Below are 17,267 nucleotides of genomic sequence, written 5' to 3'. Positions count from 1 at the left end.
TAAGTACATAATTATGTTTCAAATTTTGAAAATTAAACAGGAAAACTTGTAAGGGATGTAAATTTTTCGTTAAGATGGAAAATATGGAACATAGTCCCTTGACAAACTGGTAACATATGATATACCCTTTAATAGTACCTCTCTCTCTTAGCAAGCATCTTTGTTTCTCTTCATGCTCCCAAGAGTGTGTACTATCAATAACTGAAACAAAAAAATTCAAACTGTCATGCAGACAATGCACAACAAGAAAATATGTTGACTTTGGTAAATTTATTAAATATTACAGGGTTCAAGCTGACATCAAAAGAAGTTATTTCCCCCCCCCACCAAATCCTAATCCCTTTCTCCAAAAAAGTATTTATGGTGATCAATAAAATAAAAATGGAGACAACATGTAATCTCAAAAATGTTTGTGGAATACTCAGAAAATTTCTGGCTGCAGAAACAATCTTTAGCATGCTCTTGTGAAAAAATGTATCCAAGAATCAGCAGTTCTCCCCACAGTTTTGATTACTCCTCGGTGATCTCAGAGGAGATTAATTTAAGTAGGCTATGGAAGAAAGTGAACATCCATATGAAAGAGAGAATCGGAGTGCTCATATATTTTAGTATATTCTGTTCTTTAAGTACAGAATGCTCCCAGATTTGAAGCCAGGAATGAATACCACCAATGGCACTCTGAGTAAACTGCAGATAGGATCATTCAGCTTTCCATTTCATGAAATAAGAAATTAGACAAGATTAACAGAAGTCAAATCTTTGTTATATGGTACATATACTAAATCATGTTAAAACAGTTCTTTGAAATGAGCCTGTGTAAAATGTATATGGCAGTCTGAGTGCCTCTGTTAAAGTTCAGTTAAAATATCAATGATCAAAGAAGTGATTCTTGTAACACCTCTCAGCACCCTGGTTTGGATTCTCTCTGTAGTTATGGTTTTCATGTTTTGATCCATGCAACACTGATGGTCTAATGACTGCCTGAGAGGCTGTGAAAGACTGAAAAAACCCAAGCCTACCATCAACTAAGTTTTCTCCACAGAACATGTTTTACACAGTAACTAGCTCTGTAAGGGTGGAAGCTACATGGATAGAGATTTGGGAAGGTAACAGCCATCAATCGTAATCAAGTTAGGATCAAAGTCTATGACTTCTACATGTGCGATTCAGAGGCTGAGTAACAAATTGTGTTAACATAACTGTAGTTGTGGCCTGTGGCTTCTAAACAGAACCACATATGGTTAGTATTTCAGCTATTCCAAATGACAAAGGCAAGGATCCAAAGCAGTCCATTAAAATAAGCATATTCCTTATTTTTTCTTTTTTTACAAAAGTGATTATACCTTTTAACTTCATAAATATAACAGGCTAAATTCCAATGAAATCAATAGTCTAGAATCTTGATTTGGTCTGAAACAATAAATTAAGGGCTGTTTTGTCCACTGCCTTTGCCTGCATTAACATTTTTTCCTCCTCTTACAAAGAAAAAATGTTCAAAAGAACAACTCGTTTTGCCTGCTCTAATACCAAAAAAAAAAAATCATTCAGTAAAGACTTTAATTAGTTTAAGGCTGTGAACCCCAGCTTCTCCTGGCACACTGGTCAGACATGGATCCAGAAACATGTTGTGGACAGCATGATATTTTGTGCCGTCCATGAAATCTACACTGCACTAATGTTAATGTTCTTGCACAAGTGGAATACATGATATTTATAGAAGCAGATTTTGTGAGAATTGAAAGGATAGGAAAATATATAAAATATTAGCAATTACATTAAGGCATTAAAAGTGAAGAAAAACAACTTTTTGAGAATTAAAATCATCAGTACAGTTGAAGGAATGTATAATATGTAAAATCCAGATGCCTATGGTTCAGAGGTAGACAGAGTATTGTAATGCAGACAAGGAAAGAGATGAAGTTTCTAAAGAAGTGCTGAAAATCACAGAATCCTCTTAATCCAGGCTGATTTTAAGAGTATTATTACTACAGTTAGAGATGATCTCAAGATACTGCATTCCATACACCCGGAAGGGATAGAGAATATTACATGCCAACTGTATGCAACTTATATAGGTGTAAGAAAAGATATGTATTCTCTAAAGTGATGCTTAATCTATTAAGATTGAAAACAAAGGTTTTATAAGATGCTCAACTGAGCAGAGGAATTAATTTTATCAAAATAAGTTGCTGTTGTCCTCAAAAGCCAATCAGTCTAGATAGAACTAGATATTTGTACACTCACGAACATTGTGAGAATTTAGACCATTAAACATGCAATTCAAATTTTAATTCCTAGCTCTCAAGTGGAGTTTTGAAGTTTAGAGTTGAAGAATTGGTGGAGAGAGGGGAAGAGGGTTGGTGAGGGGTTTTTTTGGTCAGGTTTTGTTTGTTTGATTTTTGATCTGTAGACATTAGAAGTTACTTTTAAATACTTTGTTGGATTACTAGATACCAAAGCCTGATCCACCGACTGTGTATAGAGTTCTGGAATTACTAAAAGCAATCTTCACCACAGCATACTTCAACGGTATTTTCCCATGCATCCTAAAAATCAATTCATGTGAGTCATAAATCTGGGCTAGAATATTGAAAATAAATGCTAACAGCTGCAAGAATTTTTTAACACTCTTGTAGACTGTCAAACGTTCTTTTGTTTACACCTTTATTCCGGTTTTATTCTGTAACTTCACACACTTTCTATTTATGTAACAGCAGATGTAGGTCTACTACTATATAGTAATCTATTCTTATGCATTTTTCCTTTAAAAAATCATTCTAAAATGCCACATGTTCACTATTCTTTGTTTGTCATATTAAAGTATTTGTCAAAATTTACACAGAATAATTGACAAAACCCAGAACTGGCCTGTGTTTTATGTATCTCAACATCACACTTCAATTTTTTTGAACACAAGCTGTCAAGATTTCAACTGTTTAAGCCAAAGGTTATACAAATATTATAGCAACCAAAAGATCAGAAAACTCTGAATGTATTTCAATGTTCTTTTTGTTTTAGAAATGACTGTATGTGAAAAATAAAGAAAAGATTATCATCCTCCAGCCACCCACTGGCAACTTTTATGCAAATTCCTGCAAAACAAAATATTTGAAAACAGACCACTTCATAAAATTCCTTACAGAAACAACAAACTAGTTTTCTATATGGCAAGTTTCTTCTAGTAAGTTAAATCATAGAATCATAGAATAGTTAGGGTTGGAAAGGACCTTAAGATCATCTAGTTCCAATCCCCCTGCCATGGGCAGGGACACCTCACACTAAACCATCTCACCCAAGGCCTCGTCCAACCTCGTCTTGAACACTGCCAGGGATGGAGCATTCACAACCTCCCTGGGCAACCCATTCCAGTGCCTCACCATCCTCACAGTAAAGAACTCTCTCCTTATATCCAATCTAAACTTCCCCTGTTTAAGTTTTAACCTGTTACCCCTTGTCCTATCACTACAGTCCCCAATGAAAAGTCCCTCCACAGCATCCTTACAGGCCCCCTTCAGATACTGGAAGGCTGCTATGAGGTCTCCACACAGCCTTCTCTTCTCCAGGCTGAACAGCACCAACTTTCTCAGCCTGTCTTCATACGGGAGGTGCTCCAGTCCCCTGATCAGCCTCGTGGCCCTTCTCTGGACTTGTTCCAACAGTTCCATGTCCTTTTTATGTTGAGGACACCAGAACTGTACACAATACTCCAGGTGAGGTCTCACAAGAGTAGAGTAGAGGGGCAGGATCACCTCCTTTGACCTGCTGGTCACGCTCCTTTTGATGCAGCCCAGGATACGGTTGGCTTTCTGGGCTGCAAGCGCACACTAAAGCCAGCTCATGTTCATTTTCCCATCCACCAACACCCCAAGTCTTTCTCCACAGGGCTGCTCTGAATCTCTTCACTGCCCAACCTGTACCAGTGCCTGGGATTGCTCTGACCCAGGTGCAGCACCTTGCATTTGGCATGGTTAAACTTCATAAGGTTGGCATCAGCCCACCTCACAAGCGTGTCCAGGTCCCTCTGGATGGCATTCCTTCCCTCCAGTGTATCAACTGAACCACACAGCTTGGTGTCATCAGCAAACTTGCTGAGAGCGCACTCAATCCCACTGTCCATGTCAGCGACAAAGATGTTGAACAAGACCGGTCCCAACACCAATCCCTGAGGGACACCACTCGTTACTGGTCTCCAGCCGGACACTAAGCCATTGGTCACAACTTTTTGCGTGCAGCCATCCAGCCAGTTCTTTATCCACCGAGTAGTCCATCCATCAAATTGATATATCTCCAATTTAGAGACAAGGATGTCGTGTGGGACAGTGTCGAACGCTTTGCACAAGTCCAGGTAGATGACATCAACTGCTCTACCCTTGTCCATCAGTTCTGTAGCCACATCATAGAAGGCCACCAAATTGGTCAGGCAGGATTTCCCCTTAGTGAAGCCATGCTGGCTGTCACCAAGCACCTTGTTGATTTTCATGTGCCTTAGCATGCCTTCCAGCAGAACCTGCTCCAAGATTTTGCCAGGCACAGAGGTGAGACTGACTGGTCTGTAATTCCCCGGGTCATCCATTTTCCCCTTCTTGAAAAGGGGGGTTGTATTTCCCTTTTTCCAGTCATCGGGAACTTCACCTGACTGCCACGATTTCTCAAATATGATGGACAGTGTCTTAGCAACTTCATTCACCAGCTCCTTCAGGACCCGCGGATGGATTTCATCAGGACCCATGGACTTGCGCACGTTCAGATTTTTAAGATGGTCTCAAACCAGATCCTCTCCTACAGTGGGCCCAAGGTCTTCATTCTCAAATACCACCAATGATCAAGGAAGGACATACCTTGCTCACAAACCAAAGAAGCATTCCACTTCAGTGCTCTACTACATCTCAGTTTAAGTTATTTGAAGTGCGAAGCACAGGGGGGAAGACCAGAGTGACACGCAAATTCTTCCCCTTCATCTTAGTAATAAAAACTGCACTAAAGCTAAATACACATGTGCATATGGGTGGCCAGAGAGTTATGTTCACTGAGTGGGTATAGTGCATCAATGCTGTGTAATATTTTGTTACTTAATGTATACATAAAATGACACTCAATACAGATTGAGTGCAGGTAAACTTACCTACAGTTTTATACACACATCTATATGGAATTAGGTAGCTGTATTGAAATACATGTTATACACATACATAAAACTTAACAAAATTGCACGTGTTCCTTTCATATTTTTGTTAGATATAAAACTTCTAAGAAAAGAAGTCACTAGTTTTATATAACTTTATTATTAGTCACAATTTTAAACATTAAAGACTCTTTGGGGTTTTTTTCCTTTTCACTACCTTTCATCAGTCCACCTCTTTCAGAAGGAGGCTAGAGATCAACTATACAGCAGTATAACATAATTCCTAAAAGATATTTTATTTACAGCAGTAGTAGCTTACAAGCACATGTCTGCTTTTCATCAAGATGACCAAAAATATTTAGAACACGGAGTTATTAGGAACACTTGGCAACCACAAGGCCACAATTAACAGTAATGAACGCTTAGCAGCAGTCAGAGCCTACCACAACAATGCTCCAAGAAGCTACATGGTTTCAATAAGGCACCTATGTGTGCCCAAACACACGCAAGCATGCCCTGCATGAACAGCAAATATTTTAGGACTGAACAGAGGCCCAAAAGGCCCCAGAAAGATGGAGACATCCATTAAGACTACAGAGTGCTCTAGCTGACAAATGTCGCAGAGACCCAACCAGGACTGGGGCGGGGGGGACGGGACACACACATACCGCTCTCCTTATACCTGCCAGGGAACTACTTGCTGTGACACCCTCATTCAGATTCAGTGTTGAATACTCTAGCGCTTACATTTGTGTCCACAAGGATATCACATTTTATCTATCTGTAAGTCAGATATGACCTGACTGAAATCAACATCGCTCAGACACAGACCAGCTGTGTCTGCAGTTTGGATAACATACCCTTTTTTTTCTTTTTTTCTGAAACGCCTACATTGCTATGTAAATGCCATGAAAAATCTGCTATAATATGCTAAAAGCACTTCAAAATCATCACAGCTCTTAACATACCTACTTTTGCTGCTGCTGGTTTGTTTCGAGTGCTTTGGTTTCAACCATGCCATGCCTCAGCAAGGGCGAGAACAAGACGGTGGGTGCTGTGGGCTTGTCACCACAGCCCCACTGTGGGACCCACAGCTGCAACCAGCCAGAGGAGGCCGTGGCACTGCTGCTCACATGTATTCCTGCTTATTCTTGTATTAAACCAAACTCCCCACTATTATTTGACAATTGTAATAAAATATTAAGCAGAGACCCTTAAAACAAGGCTGAATCCTCTGCTAACTGCACAGAAATGTAACAAAGACATAATCAATATCCCCACAGTCTGCAGCCTAGAAAACAAGTAATACCTATGACATGTTGTATCAACAGAAAGGAGGGTACTTTCACATATTTATTATGGCATTTTTGATTCCTTTACATGTTAGCAGTCAGAAACCTGTGTAACCAAGGGATTCCCTGCAACCAGAGCACTCCAGATGATGTATGCTCGAGATGCACATTCATTCATACTGCGAACAGGCTGTGATCATGGCGGGACTTGTAGATTATTTTAACTTCTACATTACTACCGAGTTTATATTTATGTGTATCAGTGTATATATATTTTTCTATTATAGCAGCCATAGATACCTGTATCACCCTTGTGCCTCATGTGTGCACACACATACGTACATACACAGAGGACAGGAAGCGTGTGAACGCAACACATTTTGGTGAGCAGCTGAGAGAGGGAGGCTGAAGGCAGATGTAGGTATGGACAGCATGTCATGGGACTCATTACTGCTAATGCCTATTTTTCCTTTCTTAAAGTAATGGTCTCAAGCAATAATTATGGAGGGTAGGTCCAAGCAGAAGTCACAAACACTTTTACATTAACATAAGTAGGGTCTCTGAAACCTGCAGGGAAACACCAATTTCGGAAATGCCCAGGGTTATTTCTGAACATCTCCACCGGTACAGCACCAGTGTGAAAAGCAGCTATGGTTTTCTGCTGCCTCATTTCCTCATTAAAACCACAGAGGCAGTTTTACTTGGCTTGAGACAAACACCTTGGTACCTGGACATGCAGAACGAGCCAGGCAGCTCCGTGGAGATCACTGCACAAATAAATTTCCCCAAGTGATACAAGGAAGAAATTCTTTCCTGTTAGGGTGGTGAGGCGCTGGAATGGGTTGCCCAGGGAGGTTGTGAATGCACCATCCCTGGCAGTGTCCAAGGCCAGGTTGGAAGAGGCCTTGGGTGACATGGTTTAGTGTGAGGTGTCCCTGCCCATGGCAGGGGGGTTGGAACTAGATGATCTTAAGGTCCTTTCCAACCCTAAATCTTCTGTGATTCTATGAAAAAGGAATTATTTGGACAGTGCCTTCTCATGGAGAGTCCAAGCCAAATGCAGAATGACTACTGCTATACAAGATGGTCATCTCCCTTGATACCTGCAAGTAGGTAACTGTGGACTGGTCTTCTAGCAGCAGTAATAAAGCTAAGAAGTTTGCAACCTTCAATAATAGCAGTATGCATACACCTGCTTCATGAATAAGTACATGGGCAATCCCACAGAAAGCTCCATTTTCAGGATTTCATGAAAATATGCCTGTGAATGGATTTTTCATGGGCTGTGTGGCCATTCAGTGAGATGGGATGGCTGTAACAGTATGCTCCTCAGAGCAAAAAAAGGAAAAATAAACACAGATCAGCAATACAACCTTTGATAATGTACTTTTTTTCCTAGATAAATTATGTGAGCACCATCAGCTCAGCCATGTCCTATGATATTCTAGTATCTTGCAATTTCTTGAGAATGAGAAAGGTCATCAGAAAGATTCAGAAAGAGCAGCTTCTTTTATTAAGTCCAGAACATTACAGGTGAACTCCTGAAAAGTCAGCAGGATGGAAAAAAAACTGTTATTTTTACTTCTTGGGTAATAAACCATGTACCACAGAAACTATATGACTGTGCCCGTTGTGACAATACAGAATTAAATCTGGAAGTTTAAAGTCCAAGCCTTACATACTGGAATCTCCATTCTTTCACTTAAATAATATCATAACTACATCTAACAGGATGAAAAAGATTGAACTGTTAATAACTAATAAATTAATAGAATTATGTCCCTGTTAAACTACAGTGACTTCTCTTTATTATGTATTTTCTATGCTCTAAAAGACCTTAAAATACTTTCAAATATTACTACTGTTCAAACATTACTCTGACAGGCTTTACTTGCAAGAGTGCAAATCAAACCGAGTAACAAAAGGCAGGCCATGTCTGAAAGGAGAGAAATCTACTATTAGCCTCTGAAATATAGACATTTAGCAACATAGTTTTCTACATAAAATATGAGAAATACTAGTTCATTGAACCTTTATATACATACACATATGGCTTATTTTCTCTCAGGAGTAATAAAATATTTCTTGTTATTGGAAAGTATTTGCAAACCTCTGAATTCTGAGAACTCACAATTTTTAAATTTTATCTGGTGGTAGAACACAATACAACAGTTACTTGAATAAGAAAAAAAAATTAATACTAACTACAAAATGCCATTGGTTTTAATTTTGCATATTAAAGATTCTTTATACACAGATTGTATAGTTAAGCGGTAGAAAGCGACCTTTATTACACCAAACTGATACAGAAGAGTCATGAGCAAAATTTTACAGGCATAATTAACCAGTAATATCTTTAGTCTGCTTTTGGCAATTGCTGGAGAACAGATGCTGGCCCAGATATACTTCTGTTGTAACCTAACACAGGTTAAATTCTTAATTTTGCTCTGGTTGCTACTAAGACTTCCTACAGTTGTTTCTCATATCGTACATTGTAAGTATACTTTTAGAGCACTCAGTATACTCTATTTGAAAGATGAACATCTGTTTTTTGCAAGTACGGAAAGCCCTAGAGATCTATTGGAAGCTATCTAAAGCACTAGAACGTTTAATAATTTGTCTACACCACCACATATTCACACAGATGTGAAACTGGCCTTAAAACAGCATTCATGACTTTGTAGGCTGTCAGATTAAATCACATCATTAGAAGACCTTATCCATTTCCTACAGCTGAAGAAAAGAATTTTGAAAGCGTTTATGCATTTAATAGTTTTTATGCACCTTATTCCCACTCTAACCACATTTAGTTTAGGTACTCCAGATGTCTGGGGCACATGTGTTTTCCAATTTGACCCAAATTTGCCAAAGCATTGATATGAAGTTAGGCAATATTAATATGTGACATCTTACAGAGTCAATGTGATATTGCAACACTGTAGGCTTGTAGTTTTTCTTTTTAAATGGAAAGTTTTATCTGTCCTAACCACTAAAAGAAGCTTCTTCACAGTCCTCTGAAGAGAACCTTTCCCCATCTTTTTTTCTTCCAGAAAGCCTTACTGTTACTGTTACTTTATGCAAGTTGTTTGGAATATCTTTTCATCAAGTACTCTCCACCTACACCAGGGAAGAAGTTACAACTTTCAACCCTTTTTGCCTTTACTGCCATTTTATCAAATAAGTGCTACTGTGTTTCAAAATAAGAATTCACTTGGTGCTACCAGAAGGAAGTCAGAAACAATTGAAAATCTGGACAAGTCATGTTGTTTCTAATAAATTAATGGAGAAGCATGCAAATTGAGCCTTGAAATTGGCTTTGCTATTATTTCTTAACAAGTATTAAGGATACAGTGTGCTGCTAGAAATGTAATTACACAGAACAAATACTTCTGTGGTAAAAAGCAGGCTTCTTAGGTGTAAAAATGTTAAGCAGCCTTTTCTGAAATGTCAGAGAAAAGCATTACATCACAGAAAATTAAAGAGAAAAAAACGTTCAAAACAGAAATTTTTGTGTAATTGCAAATAATTCTGATGTAAACTCAGCAGTAGATAGCAAACATGATGGAAATAGTTTCTAGAGAAATAATTTCACCTTTTTCTCATTGCGGTGCCATCTGCATGCATAAATTGTCAATCAATATATTAAGCTTTTGCAACACTGTAGACGGTTATTAACAGTAATTTTAGTTATATAACATATGGAACAAAACATAATGCTTCTGCTTTGCTATCACACATATTAATCAATATCACAGATATTAATCAAGTTTTGCCAGCTCTAGAGAAATCAGTGAGCTATCACCCTCCCTTCCTTCCAGTTGCACAATGGCTAGAGATTGGATACTGAGGGAAATACAGCCTAAGTATTTTTTTTTGCTAAAATAAAGCAGCTGTTATCTTGAAGCAATGGTGTGAGTAATTTATTCCTCTTCCTTAATCTATTCCGAAGTACTGTGGTAGCAGACACATCTCACCAGATACAATGATACTGGCCACAATATGCACTGTGGGATTATTGCTAACATTTTGTTAACATACTGCTTTTCATCCTTAAAACAAGTGTACAGAAGCTCTAAAAAAGCGTATAACTTTTATTTTTATGGACTCTAGTAAAATAAGAGAATAAATTCTATTAAAAGAAAAAAAAACCTAACACTAGACAACCAGGAAAATCTTTAATAGTAACAGAGGGATATGCAATAAACTTGCAGAATGCAATCTTCCCGGTTTTCTAGTATGTGCACTGTTCCCGGTAAGACAAAGAATTCAGCACATGACAGTAACACAGTTTCTTGTTCAAAAGACACTTTTCAGATATGGTCAACCTATATCTCTTGAAATACTATGGTTTGCAACAATTCACATTATCAGTAGCAGAGGTTTGGTGGCTGAGGAGCATCACATTTCGTATCCACACAAGCAAGTGAGCCAGCAAATACTGGTATTTCCCAGGGAAAACCATCAGGCATACACATGCCAGATCAACCCAGCACGTATAGTAGAGAGCCAGGGCTATGTCCAACCTATCAAGTCTGCTTGGCGCCTTCCCTTCCTCTCAGCTTTTGTATCAGCCCCCTGGTCACAGCAATATTTTAGTTTGTATCTTATGGATGCTAACAGGAACATACAATAACACTAACAGAAAAATCTGTGGCTAGATGTTCAGTGGTATGACTGAGACAGTTTCTACAACTCCAATAGTTCACTGAGGTCTTAAAGCAGTACTGCAATCTGACTCTCTCTCAAAAACTCAATTGTAATTAATGTGGTATTTCCTTAAGGCTTGAATACATCTCCAGCCAAGACCACATTTCTTTAATTAGATTTTTGTATCATTTTAACAGACACAGTTTAAGTGACTTGGTCTTATGACCTGCAACTAACAGAATTCTCTCTACAGCAAAATGCTGACATGCTGAGTCCCACTGCAGCAAGGGCAAACTTAACTTGTGGATAATCTATTTTTTTCTGATACAGGGAAGCTCCAAAATGTCACAATTTACGTGCTGTTCCAAACAGTAAAACTGAACAAAGTGAACAAATTATAAAACATCCTTTTATCTTAATATATCATGCTTATAACTTCATAAATCATTTCATACACCATAAAAGTAGATGTTCTAAATACTTGTTTCCAACTAGCTGCCCAGTGTCAGAAGTTCAGATGTTTTCATATTGGCCAAGCTGACACCTAAGAAATTGAAATTTCCATTTTATATTTTCACAGATATGAAAACAATGTTGAGGGGAAAATGCCTCCTGACCGGATCTGTTTCCTCTGTATGATTTATGTTCGTTAGTTCAGTTGGCGAAAAAAGAACCAAACAAAGCAACAAAAAACCCACAAAACAACCAAACTCTATTCTAGTTTAACTTCAGGAACACTTCAGACACATTCATTTCTATAAACATTAAGGTCCTTTTTGGATCTTCAAAGCACTGGAAAGAAAAACAATATTTTTCTCCTTGAGAAAAATTTGATGTTATTGCTTTATTAAAGGTGATGTTAGCATTTCTTTCCTGAGCAAAGGAAATTCCCTCAACTCCCCATTTTCTTCTGCCATCTATTTTGTACTAAGATATGGGAAATAAAGGGGTTTTTAATCCCATCAACAATCAAAAAAGTGGAAACAACATCTAGACAATCCTGCTTTCTGGTTTGAAAGGAAATTTCTAACTTGAATACAAAGCAGGTCAGTATTTCACTGGTCACTGGGCAGAGAAATACAGTTTCAGATAGCCTCAGAGTTGTAAGCAAAACCAGAGTTGGAAGTTAACCTTAAAGTTTGGAAAAGGCCAATGGTTGTGACAAAAAAGGGACATTCCAGTACATGCCCTACAATTTCAGCCAGCTGACTTCAGTTATCATCTGCTAACTGCAGGTAACTTTACTCCAAAACCACTGCAAAGCTGAATTTTGTTCCTAACAGCAGAAAAGCAGCTACTGTGAACAAACAAGAAATACAACAGAAAACAAATCTTACATTTGATGGTGACCTGAGGTAGCATTTGCTCAGTCAGTGTTAATTTATAGCTATACATAACATATGAAATATGTTCACACGACGACAAAGAAGACAAACTTGAGGTTTTTTTAAACTGAGCAGTGGGTGATACACACTTCAGGAGGTCAAAGTAGCAAATGACCTGGAAAACCTAACACCCATTTATCAAGAAAGTAATCCAAGCCATTAAGGCAAATCACTTCAATACTGAAAACAGTAAGTTATATCTACATTGTCAATAACAGAAAGAGTTTTCTGTTTTTTTTTTTTATCACGCAGATCTGTATAGACCTGCCTAATATCTTAAATCCAGTCAAGCAGCTTCTGCTACAACACTAAGTACATCAACTGTCCTTTAATTTTTTTGCTTTTCCACATCATTCGAAACAATTTTTTGCTTATCATAATAGCAAAACAAAGACAACCAAAGAACACAGCTTTCACACACTGTACCTGCAAAGCACAGTTCATCATTCGCACAATGTAGTCGAACTGCTGATGGTCCAGTATTGCTCGATTTTGTTTAACATGCAAGCCTAATTCCTGTGTCAGGCAGTGCCGAGCTGCCTTTCCCTTTAGGGCTCTCAGAGCTGCAGGCAGGGTCTGGAGAGAAGAAAATCTGCCGTTATGAAAAGGAAATTGAATGGCACCATTCATACTGAATATAATTAATTCTTTATTAAGAAACTCCAAGTGACAGTATATTAAACAATAACTTTGGAAATGACTCATTAGCTTGAGTATCACCCTTTCACATAATGGTTGATTTAGCTAGAGTCATTAAGTAATAAATTCTTCCCTTTTTTTTTTCTAATGCATTAAACAGTATTTCTCACCTACATCTGCAAATAGAAATGACTGAATACAGACAGACATCGAGTGGATTTGAAATCAGAAATTGATTATTCTGCATGAAAGCAAGTGCTCTACTCTGTACCAGCCAGGCCAGGCCTCAAGTTAGCATATCAAGGACAACCAGCATGTTTTTTGAAAAGCATTGAATGACAAAGGGTTTTAGAAGTGGCATACCTCTCACAGCAATGAGGTCACAACACTGTCATACAGTTTACCCTAGGACAGTGCCAATAGAATATTTATGCCAATGTTTTAAAGATGCAGCAAGTGCTACATCAGTGATTATCAGCTGTGGCCCTTTAGACTAGATTTAATGGGTGGTAACAGATGAATAAGAAAAGTCAGCCTATTGTCTTATCTAAGGGCAAATTTACCATTCAGGGGGACAAAAAAAATACTGACTTTTTCCAAGTGTGTGTAATTTAAAAAATATTAAATACTACTGTATTACACATGCATCAAAACTCTTTAAAAAGAGATACATATTTTATTAGAACTTCTCCCATATACATTTCCATAATACAACTTGTAAATCAAAATCACTCGTTTTCTCACTGAGCTGCGTTGCCTCAGAGATGCATGGGTGATACTTCTCTGACAAATATTAAAAAAGTGCTTAAAATTATTTTACAGTCATTTTCATATGTAAGATTAGATTTCAGTGTAGGTTCTAGAATCAGTAATTGAAAACTCTATGGACAGAATCTGTAAAACCTGGCAACTTAATAACTTGAAAAACTAAGCACGTCAAGGATGACAACTCACTAGTACATTTACGTAAAGACAAACATGGCAAATGTTTACATTCATCTCTGAGTTTTATATAATTACTGATTTTTAAAACAACCAAAACTTACAGTACTGAAAAGTTAAAAAAAGCATTGGTTGATAAACACTTAAATGTCTGTGTATGCCTTTTGTTTGCAGTCCTCCCAGTCTATACTGCTAGAGTAATACACTGCTTTAAAAACAAATTATGTGGACAATACTATTTATAATGGTAACATAAAGCAGAAAAAACAGCTTCAACACACCCATGTAGTATTACAAACAGGTTTTCAAATCCATTAGCCTCAGATTACACCCAGTATTGCATTCATATGACTAGTTTTACTGCTTCATTCATTTAAATGGTTAAAATAATCATTAGCATTTGAAACAAGACTTCAAAATGTACTTTGTGACAAGGTCAGTCCCCATTTGCTCATTAACAGAACAAGCTTATTTGGGAAAGTTAAAAATTCATTTTATTACCTTTTCAGTCTCCAAAAATTTGTTTTCAAAAATGAATGAGATGCAACTTCTAACAACTTCCAGCCTTTGTGCACTGTTGAAAACTGTGCTTCCTTTTTCCATTATGGAAACTAACAAAGAAAAAGAAGAATATATATCCGTGAAATGTCTTCTGCAAAAGCCACAAAGACCTGAAAGTTCTTTTAAAATAAAATAAAAAATGTGCCCTCAGTTTTGGTCTGTGAAGCAAATTCCATTAGTAGGCATATAGAGGTAGGAACATAAGATCCTAAATCTTTGGTTTCCACATACTGTCTGAAGAAATGAGTGCTCCGAATTTTAAGTACAGCAGCTGATTTTCTTTACTACTTGTTCTATTTGTCTCATACAGACAGAGATTCCAACTTCTAACATACTAATGAAATATATAAAGAGAAATTAGATATATATTTATATATGCTTGTGTTCTGCAGTGAACTACATAGCCTTGCATATTTTGTAGCAGTAACAATTTTTTCCTAGAGAATGCATTGGCCATGGCAAGAATTTTGTGACAGACATATTCTCATACCTAGACTCCAATTTGCTGATATCAAAAGACTGTTTTCTGAACGCAGTGTTTATTTAGCTCCGAATTTTCAAGAGAATTCAGAATGGAAGAGCTAACATACTCTTTTCCTCTTTGGTATCAAATAAATAAATTATAAATGCAGAATATGCCCTTCTTGTAGATAACAATGAGCTCCAATAACCAAGGATTTTGACACACAGGACAGCAGAGAGTATGAGAGCTGTTCCTTGGGGGGGGTGGGGGGGGATGGGGACGACAAAACCAAACTAAGAGTCAACAGCAAAGGCAGGTGAACAGAGTTTATCCTATTCTTAGTAAACGTAAAGAGAAACAGGCCTAGAACAGGCCTCAAGAGGCCATCCAGTTCATCCTGCTGTCCCTAGACAGGATCAACTGTATTTATGTTACTTCTCATGTTTGTCTAATATGTTCCCAAAGTTCTGTGATAACAGAGGCTCCATGGCTTCACAAGAAATCAGTTCAACTGTCTCACAATTCTCATTTTACCAAGTTTTTCCATACAAATAACTCTATTTTCGTGCTGCAATTAAATCCATTATTTCTTATCACTGCAGATTATTCCCTTTCTTTTAACAGCCTCTTAAGTAATTGAAGGCTGCTATTATGTGTTCCCTTAGTCTTCTGTTTTTTAGTCTAAACAATTCTCCATCTTTCCTTCTAGGTCACATTCTCCAGACCACTGGTCATTCTTGTTGGTTGCTTCTGGACTCGCTCCAACAGAACCAAAAATGGAGACAGTCTTCTAGTGTCCAAAAATGGATACAAACAGTCCAGCGGAGTTCTTACTGAGTACAACGAAAGGATTTCTCCATGGGTTCACTGACTGTACTCCTGTTTATACATGCGACTGAGATGTTTGTCTTTTTTTGCAATAGCTAGATACGTTTGGGTCATGTTTGCCCTACAATCACTATAATTCCCAAATTAGTGTCTGAAGTTGCCTAGTCAGCTGATCATGCCCATGCAATACCTTATCTGAAGAAAGGCAGTAGAGAAATACAAAATTCAGAAACTAGACTTCTAAGTTTTCAAGACTGATCTGAATTCTAATCCCATCCTCCAAAACTTCTGCAAGCTCTGCTTAGCTTCATGTGTCCTGCAAGTTTACTAAACATACTTGTTTATGCCAACATTCACATCAATGAATATGACTATGACTAACAGAATTTTTCTAGCATTAAAATGAATTTGACAGGCCTACAATGTCTACACCTGCTCATTATATTTAAATATAGGTATATTTATTTTGAGACAGAGAATATGTTTATTCCTTGCCTTTTCCCAGTAATTTACATGTCTTCCACTACTGTCAAAGAAGAAATCCTAACAGTTCAAAGCATGGTTCAGCCAGTCCTACAAGTAACCTATGGTGATATTCATCAAACCTAGGTGAGTAGACAGTATCTAATTTAATAGTTCAATTTAACTCAGATAAACTTTTTTTGTTGTTAGTAATTATGCCACTATGGATATTTGATCTCTTAGTAAAGGCTGATACAAAAGGGCTTTCAAAATTGCAAAGTCAAATTGGCAAGTCTATGTACTGAAGTTCACCAACATCACTAAAAATGCAGTATTAATTTGAGTTTGGAAGCAACACATTGCAGTCATGTTAATTTTTGTTCAGCTCGTGAGATAGGATGACAAATAGGTAAGTCAGGGAAGGAGTACACATACCAACAGGGGGACCAGCTGGAACAACACACTTCTTGTCCCCACGAGTGGCAGGGGGGGCACCCTGACTCCTTGCAAGGCCTTCCTGGAGGAGCTCCTGCACCCGGCACTCATTGATCCGAGGGAAAGGAAGGATGTGAACCCGCAAGTGGGAGCCCTCCGTGGGCCGTGGCACTTTCTGAAACGCCATGTGGGGACTGGGATTCTCCTGCAGGTCAAAAGCAAAGGTTATACACAAATGCGTTATACAGTGTTACCATCTGTATTATTCAACTTTATTACTGTTTTGTGTAGCTGTCATACCTGAATGATTAAGAAGCAGAGTATCTAATGCAGCTCACTAATATAATGTTTCATATTCATATCACCCTGATTCATTATCTGTAATACTTCCGACTTCATTAAGGGCTTTTACAAAATATTTTTTGCCAAAATGAAAAATCCAAAAAGAAAGAGAGCAAAAGAAAATTACTGCTTAGGTTGATTATATGCAG

General features: G+C 37.7%; 1 protein-coding gene across 1 annotated transcript in view; it reads right to left on the bottom strand.

Annotated features, from left to right (window-relative positions):
* Nucleotides 1–17,267, bottom strand: part of SBF2 (SET binding factor 2) — a 261,395-nt gene that overhangs the window by 86,378 nt on the left and 157,750 nt on the right. The window contains exons 14-16 of the mRNA XM_061462974.1: nt 16,777–16,981; nt 14,529–14,638; nt 12,873–13,022 (exon numbers count right to left, since the gene is read on the bottom strand). Coding sequence (XP_061318958.1) covers nt 12,873–13,022; nt 14,529–14,638; nt 16,777–16,981 — 465 coding nt within the window. The remainder of the gene's footprint in view (nt 1–12,872; nt 13,023–14,528; nt 14,639–16,776; nt 16,982–17,267) is intronic.

The sequence above is a fragment of the Pezoporus flaviventris genome, unplaced genomic scaffold (assembly GCF_033815535.1).
Source record: "Pezoporus flaviventris isolate CSIRO_AGI_PZ_B2104156 unplaced genomic scaffold, CSIRO_AGI_Pfla_v1 ptg000036l, whole genome shotgun sequence".
Classification (NCBI taxonomy): Eukaryota; Metazoa; Chordata; class Aves; order Psittaciformes; family Psittacidae; genus Pezoporus; species Pezoporus flaviventris.
This window is presented reverse-complemented; position numbering and strand designations above follow the sequence as displayed.